The sequence below is a fragment of the Prenolepis imparis genome, unplaced genomic scaffold (assembly GCF_030444845.1).
Source record: "Prenolepis imparis isolate NDT839.2.m4 unplaced genomic scaffold, iyPreImpa1.0 SCAF_352, whole genome shotgun sequence".
Taxonomy (NCBI): domain Eukaryota; kingdom Metazoa; phylum Arthropoda; class Insecta; order Hymenoptera; family Formicidae; genus Prenolepis; species Prenolepis imparis.
This window is the reverse complement of record NW_028141510.1, coordinates 6,464-14,372: the sequence shown is the minus strand read 5'-3', so window position 1 is coordinate 14,372 and position 7,909 is coordinate 6,464. Positions and strand designations below refer to the sequence as shown.

Genomic DNA, 7,909 nt, shown 5'->3' with positions numbered 1-7,909 from the left:
ATGGTTTAAAAGAGCATTATTTCCAAAACTGTATCTGTCTGAACTATAAAATAATGTTGAGATAAATATATTTTCTAGACGACTACTGTATTTTGGTGGAATGGTCGGAATAGTATAATATAAACATCCAATTTTATAATAAGCAGCATGACTTCCAAGTGGATTACCAACTTCAAAATCATCAAAGTATAAAATTAATGGTAAAATTATTTTATTAGTGTCTGTTTTTATAGACTTCCACAGAGAACCATGTATCATATTTTTATAAAATTCTGTATTGTTAATCTCTAAATATTTCTGATAATCCAAAATTTGTTGTAAAACATTGGGAAGTTTAAAAAATTGTTGTAATTGCTGTTGAATAGGAACATAACAACAAGTTCTATTCTTTATTATAAGTGATACTCTATTCTGTTGTCTAGATTCCTCAGGTGAACTGCCTATAATAATTTGTGATGGTTTTATAAAACATTTTAAATTTTTAAAAAAAGATTCTCTTTTATATTCTGTGTTAAAATTATTAAAATAATCGGAAATTGTTGCAAAAGAATTCACTACTTCATTCAAATCACACAATTTAAAAGAATTTGTTCAAGTCCATTTAATAATTCTGAATAAAAATTTTGAATAATTGTTATAACTTTTTGAATGTCAGATTTGGTTAGAGATAAATTATCATATAATTGAGCCATTAAATGTTGAAATGCTATATCGAGTTTTTTAAGAAATGACGGAATATCTAAAGTATCTTTTTCATTATCTGAAGATTTTGTCTCAGGACAAAATTTTATATTTGAATTGGAATCGAAAGTATTCACTTCTGTATGTGTAGTTGGAACAACATTTACATCAACAACATTTACGTCAACATCTACTTTTTTAAAAGATGTATCGAATCCATGAGTTAAAATATGTTTTTTAAAACTGTCTTTTCTATGAAATCTAAGGCAATTATCGATATAACAAGTAAAAATATCTTTGGTATGAATATATTTTAAATGAAATGTATATTTATCAATATCGTTAAAATTAACATTACAATAAGGACAATTCATTTTTGACTATTGCAATTCTTGGCTATTTATATATTAACTTTACTAATCAAATTTTATATTTTCAATAATATCTTGAATAGAGGAACTTCTTTTTAAACATTTCCTTTGGCTGTTAAAGATTACTATTTCAATAATTTCATAAATATGTTCGCTTTGTGGAGGATAGCAAATACGCATAACATGAAAAATTTTTTAAAATATATCTAATGCTTTCAAACAGTTCTCATATGCGTATTTTACTTCATTAATTACTATGTATATTTTATTAATTTCATTGTAAGTTGGACCTTCGACAAAAAGAAAAGGTTGTAAAGGTAGATCCCGTATTTTTGCTCGTTCCTTTTGTAAATTAATTTTACCTTCAATATCAGCTGCACTCTATTGGAACAGAAAATATTCAGATATCCACTTAAAGATAATTCAAGAATAAAAGAAGGATATTAAAAAGGTGTTAATTTTTACTCTAGGAATGGCAAATAAAAAGTATATTTTTAAAATAATTTTTAAGCTGCAAAATCTGTAATCTTAAATAATTGTAATTTGTCAGAAAAGTATTAAAATCAGAATATGAAACTATTAAACATCTTGTATCATAAATTATTATTATTATTAAGCTTCACGAACGTATTAATTCGTACTTTCATATTTTATCAAGAAAAAAATACAAATATGTTCGTGAAGCTTACAACAATAATTTATTAAATATTTAATAGATTTATATATCTGATTTTAATACTTTCCCGACAAATTACAATCTTTTGAAGATAAAAATCAGATTCTACAGTTCAAAAATTATAAATGTATCGTTTTTACTTGTCACTCTGGAAAACAAGAATCAGTATTTTGACATCCTCTTTTGTAATTTTTGGTAGTTTGTATAATACTCACAGTTGCATGAATTATAATTGAGTCTATACATTCTTGAGTCGAAAATTTCCAGTGTTTTTTCTTTGTTATGAGTCTTCCTTTTGGTGGTAAAATATGACAAAGTTATGATTTGCTTTACTACTTTGGAATCTAGAAAAATAGAAGAAAAACATCTTACTATATATACTCATTGTCAGTTAAATCTGATGATCTTAATCTTAACATATGTCAAGATCTGAAACCCTTAGATAACATTTGTTACGTCCAGACTCAAGGAAGGAAGAGTCGAAAGGAAGGACGTAACTACTTAAATCGAACAACGCCAGGTAGTGCGTTTTGTTCGAGCCGAACGAACGTGTTTAGGCCCCAAATAGGTCAACGACCGCGAGGGTCGCTCTTACGCTATTTAAAGGGCGTTCGCTCGGTGGTCCCTTTTCGGCAAGAGAATTTAATCTCTTTTGCGCGGGATGGGACCTTAGTGCGATCTCTGGACGGAGGAAATGAGAGCGGGTTAATCAATTAATTAAACGCGAGTTCATAATAAAATTAAGTTTTATTCATAAAAATAAAAACGGTAAAAAGACGGATACATACGTAACAATTAACTCGCGGGCGGGATTTAATCTATAAATAGGTGAGTGTGTGTGTGTGTGTTTCGCGGGTGTTACATAAGTACGGAGGTCATCAATCGGGACAAAAAGGGGGGGGAGTTATTGTTTAAATTTTAAGGTCCCGATTGGTGGTTACAATAATTTAAACGATAATAGATATATAAACGTAGTGTCTATGTGTGTGCGTGTGAGAGGGACTGCAAGTTTATGAGAGTTCGGTAATTTCGACGGTGGAAGGGAAAAGGAAGGCGCGGAGGATATCGACGGGGAATCCGATAGGGTTGGGATGTATAGGGGTAAACATAGGGATGAGGGCGCCGGGGAGACTTTCCGCTACAATTCTCATGAACTGCTCTTCATCGGGATCGTCTGGCCCGCAGGTGTAAACGCCTTCTGGGAGTGGGAGCTCTAGTATAGGGAAATTAGAAAGGAGCCATCTATAACATTCGTCTTCGTGTTGGAATGGAATTTGCCCGATGTGTCTCCTTAAAAAGGAGTAGGCCTCGTTATAAATAAAGGGGATTTCTTCTACCTCTTGACAAGTGCAACCTTCGTCACACTCTATATTAAGTGGTGAGGGGGAGGGAGAATGATTGTGACAAGGAGTGGGAGGGTGGTTCTGAGGTACTGGAGAGGGAATGCGCGATGGCTCAGAAGAGGAAATCAGAGGGTCAAGGGGAGTGTCGGGGTTCCTATTTCTGCTGTGTTTATTTATTATTTGAATGTGTTCAGTAATTAAGCGCTCTAATAATTCCTGGGTTGGACTATCGTCCGGGAATGAGTCGGCCGTAGCCCGAGCCACTTCTCGCCTTAAGCGTCGATTCCGCCGATTCCGCGAGTGTTTTATAACCCTTTTTGAATGCTGCTGGGTTTTCACTAAATAACGACAATGATAAGAAGCGAGTCTTCGAGGGAGTTCATGGATATAATATTGGCTCAATATATGTTTTTATAACTTCAATATTTATTTAATATATATATATATATACATATATATATATTATTGAAAAGTTTGCACCTTTATGATTCTGTTCGTTAGTATGGTGGGGGAAGTCAAGGAGGCTCACTCTGCAGTTACGCTGAGAACCCGCGAGATAAGGAGAGGTAGTGGGGCTCACTCTGCAGTTACGCAGGGAACCCGCGAGATAAGGAGAGGTCGTGGGCCTCACTCTGCAGTTACGCAGGGAACCCGCAAAATCAGGAGCTCGCACTGCAATTACGCAGGGAACCCGTGAGATCAGGAGCTCTCACTGCTATTATGCAGGGAACCCGACGGTGATAAGGAGAGCTTGAGGACGAGGGGGTTTAATGCGAACTTTTCTATAACGTCTGTTGGACAGTTAAATAAATAATAAATATTAACTAATATTATTTATCCAAGAACTCCTTTTAGTAGGGTGATATAAAAAATAGACTTACTACTTGTAGTGAGCGTAGTATATATATATATATATATTTCTTTTTCGTCTGCTTCTGGCGCTGGCTCTGGCTCTGGCTGGTCTATCCGATTGTTGTTATGCCGGAAGTTCACAGAGTTTCTCACTGAGTGTTCACGCTGATCTCACACTGAGAATTCGCACTGAGAAGTCTTTCGCGCACTAAGTGTTGCGGTGAAAACGCAAGGAAAAACTGTGGGTGTTCGACGAAGAACGATAAGTGACGCTCCGCAGAGAAGTTCGCGTTTATATCCCGGTTTTTGATTCACGCCCTCCGTTCCGCCTTTTGACAAAATCCTGCGAATAGAAGTTCATAATCGCGTTTTTAATATTTTTACTTTCCCTTTCTATGGGGAGCGTTGCAAGGATCGACGAATCAAAAGTTTAGTGCAGGCGTCTGCGAATCGGAGCTCGCTTTCCCAAAAACGGGGATGTCTCGAGATTTCGATATCGGCGGCGGTGTTTGTTGTTAGTTTTTCCTATATCGCGATATTTGTCGTTTGTTAGTGCCGCTTTTATCGGCGGGTTCTCGCTTTATTGCCCTCACGTGCGGCTTAGAGTTTGTTTGCTGAGAGGCGATGCGTGTGGCATCTTTTTAATCTTTATATTTTTCGCCGCTTTCTCACGAGAATACCCGCAGGTGTGCTATCTTATTTTGCACACTTTCGTTTTCATTATTTGTTTTCCCCTAATCTTACTAGGGAAGGATTTGCTTTCGGCGCGTTCTCGCCGTCGTTGTTTTCCCGATTTACAATGTTTGTCGGTTTCTCGCGAGAGTTTCCGCTGCGGTGCCGCTTCGCTTGGCACGTTTAATTTTATCAATTCGTTGTTCTAGTTTTCCCCTCAAAGGTGGGCTCGCTTCCGGCCCGCTCTCGCCGTCTTTATGTTTTGCCGATATGTGATTTTAACTTATTATTCGCGAGGGTGTCGGCAAGAATCCGCTTTCGGCATCTTTCCGCCTGGTCTCTTTTATTTACCGATTTTGTAATATTTATCGGTCGCTCACGATATCTGCAGCTGTCCGTTTCGCTGGGCACGTTTTCGTTTTATCATATACGTGCCGCTTAGATTATTATTATCTCTTTTCTTCCTTTTTTATTTACCTAACAACAAACTTCGCCTTGGTCGTGGGAAAGAAAAGAATCGTGGAGTCCGCCGGACGTAACACATTCAAACTTTTTTAATTATCACTCATAATTAATTAAAAAATTATTAACATATAGATGCTTCTATAGATATGTATATATACTTACTTTCAGAATGTGATTCCAAATCCTCAATGTCAACTTTTAGAATATCTTTGTGGAGACCCTGTTTATAATGAATTACTTTATCAAAGAATAAGTTCCAATATTTAAATAGATTAAGACTACGATTTGGAAATAATTCGTCAAAATCACTGTTTATCTATAAAAGAAAATATATATTTCAGAGAAAGAGAGAAGAAAGAAAAAAAAGGAAAAAAAAAAGAGAGAAAATGAAAATCATACTAATTAATAACTTACAAGAGTGTCTACATTTGATTGTTTCAAAATAGACCATTGTTCAATAAAATCAAAAGCAGTAGTTGTTTCTGATTCTTGCCTCAATTGAAATGTATTTTTCCAATGCATAAGAACTTCTTCCCAAGGTTCATTTCTAGAACTTAACCATAAATAGGAGTCATTTGTTGACAAATCTGAAAATTTTTAATTTATTGTAAAATTAAATATAATACATAAATATACATAAAATGTACATGAAACAATACATCAAATTATTTATATTTATGTTATGTATAATAGTATTTATTTATATATTTCTTTCTTAAATTCTTATTTTAGATTTTTTGTTTTCTTGGTGCTTCATAAACTATATCTGTTGCTTTGCTTTTTTTTGTTAATCTTGCATAACCACCTTGATAAATCAAATTTTTAGCTTTATCAATTAATTTTCCTTTAGCTATAATATAATACTATTTCCAGTTACAGAATCTTGTTTTCGTATTGAAGCAATATAGTAAATTGTTCGAGGCTCGTTAGGAAATAAATTTTGTATTTTCGCTACTATTGATTCATAATTTTTGTGAGTTAATCGGCTGAAAAAACAATATAACTGTATACAAAATTATATTTAAAAAAAAATATATATATTTAATTGCAGATTAATTTTGTAAAATCTATGACTTATTAATGAACATGACAAATTGTCTTACTGTTTACAATGAAATGGGAATAAATATCTCATTATTATATCTACAAGCTTATTTCTAAGGCAATCATTTAAAAAATTTTTATTATTATAAAAAGAAATAATAGCTTTTCCCATTGGTGCTAATTCAAGTAATTCAGTTAAATTAAAGTCAGGCATTTCAATTTTTTCCATTGTTTTATATTCTTCATGGGAATGGAATGATATCTGTCTATGTTCGTTTTCGGGTATTATAACAGTGCCATCACTATCTGAAGTGTCCGTAACAGATGTCAAATCTTTTTTTTGTGAAAAAGGATTATTAAATGGAATTGAAATTAATGACCCATCATTTTCTACTTGAAAGATACAAATATCCTAATAATAAAATAAGTATAATTTAAATAAATGGAAAGTGATTTTACAAATATTTGAACAAATTATAGAACTTACATTTTCTTTTTGTTGTGAAATAAACTTTTCATATTTTTCGATAAAATTTAGTCTATCTCCTATAATTGGGATAAGTTCATTTATCATGTTTTTATCAATTAATAATTTTGATACATGATGTGCTTGAATATTGTGTTCTATAATGAAGAATTATGTACATGGTTTATCAGGAAAGTGATTAATAAGATGAGATTAAATGTTATGTATAATATAGCAACAGTAAAAAATCACGCATAATCGTAAATCATACGGAATGTAAAATATAATCCTTCCTTAATAAATAATACACTTACCTTCAAAACGTGGTATCAAATCATCGCAACCGATCTTTTTTAATAGATCTGCAATAGATATGGACACTGCACTATTTTCCATGATATCACATACACACACAACGTCGAAATGACAATCGCTTTTTTCTGATGTAATACTAATTGCGCGCGAGTTAGGACATATCTCGTCTCGTTGCCGCAGCAATGGAGATAACAAAAGAATAAGCCGAGAGCCGAGTATGTACGAGTGCGCTCGGCCAGCTTCGTATTGACTTCAAGTATCCGATATTCTTCACTCAAGAATTATAAGGTTAAATTATTGGAACAAGAGTAATTACTTGTTTCGAGATAACATTATTGTGCGAAATATAAAAATTTTATTTATAATGATAAATTTTATTTCGAGAATATGTTTATTTGAATTGAGAATATGGATTTATTCTGAACGAGAACAAATTTCTTATTTCAAAATTATATTTTGTTAGTTCTGAATTTATTGCATAAAATTGAAAGAAATACATTAAATTTTTCTGCTCAAATAAATTTTCTTATATTAATATATTATCAAATATTCAAATTAATTAAATTTGACTTTCCTTTGATAAAATTTTATAATGTTTTTTACAAGAAAATAATTACTTTATTTGAGTACATAATAATGAGTATTTCTAAAACTAGTGATGAACTTATTTTAAGTCTATTATCAAGAAAATATTCTTTATTAAAGCTAACTGTTATTTAAAAGAAGAAAAATAAACTGAGTAATTATTTTTCTTAGAAATAGAATCATATTTTTCTGTGTGTACATTGATTGCACAGTTATATAATTTAAGTATACTGTACCCAGTGATGTGCCGTATAATTTACGTCCATTCTTTACGTAATTTTTTACGCGTAATAAATTAATTTTTTAACTTATTTATTTTTTACAATTTTTACATAAAAACATAAAGAATGTAAACAATGTAAAAAATAGCCTAAATTACTAACAAAATTATATAAACTGGACAAACTTTATATTACTTTATTTTAAAAGTAATAGTACA

The 7,909-nt window shown here is 32.1% G+C and overlaps 1 protein-coding gene across 1 annotated transcript; it reads right to left on the bottom strand.

Moving 5' to 3' along the window:
* Nucleotides 1-1,169: 1,169 nt before the first annotated feature.
* Nucleotides 1,170-7,218, bottom strand: LOC145948365 (uncharacterized). The gene is made up of 6 exons (XM_083058065.1): nt 7,202-7,218; nt 6,885-7,135; nt 5,475-5,647; nt 5,223-5,376; nt 1,944-2,072; nt 1,170-1,433 (listed from the first exon to the last, which is right to left on the bottom strand). Coding segments are annotated over exons 1-6 (726 nt in total). The 3' UTR covers nt 1,170-1,431.
* Between the last annotated feature and the right edge of the window lie 691 nt (nt 7,219-7,909).

Coding starts and splice junctions, on each gene's coding strand:
- LOC145948365 (XM_083058065.1), bottom strand. Junction 5,648..6,884: donor TTTGATACCACGTTTTGAAG/GTAAGTGTATTA, acceptor AAAAATTTTCAG/ATTTGTCAACAAATGACTCC. Junction 2,073..5,222: donor TTTGGAATCACATTCTGAAA/GTAAGTATATAT, acceptor CTATTTTTCTAG/ATTCCAAAGTAGTAAAGCAA.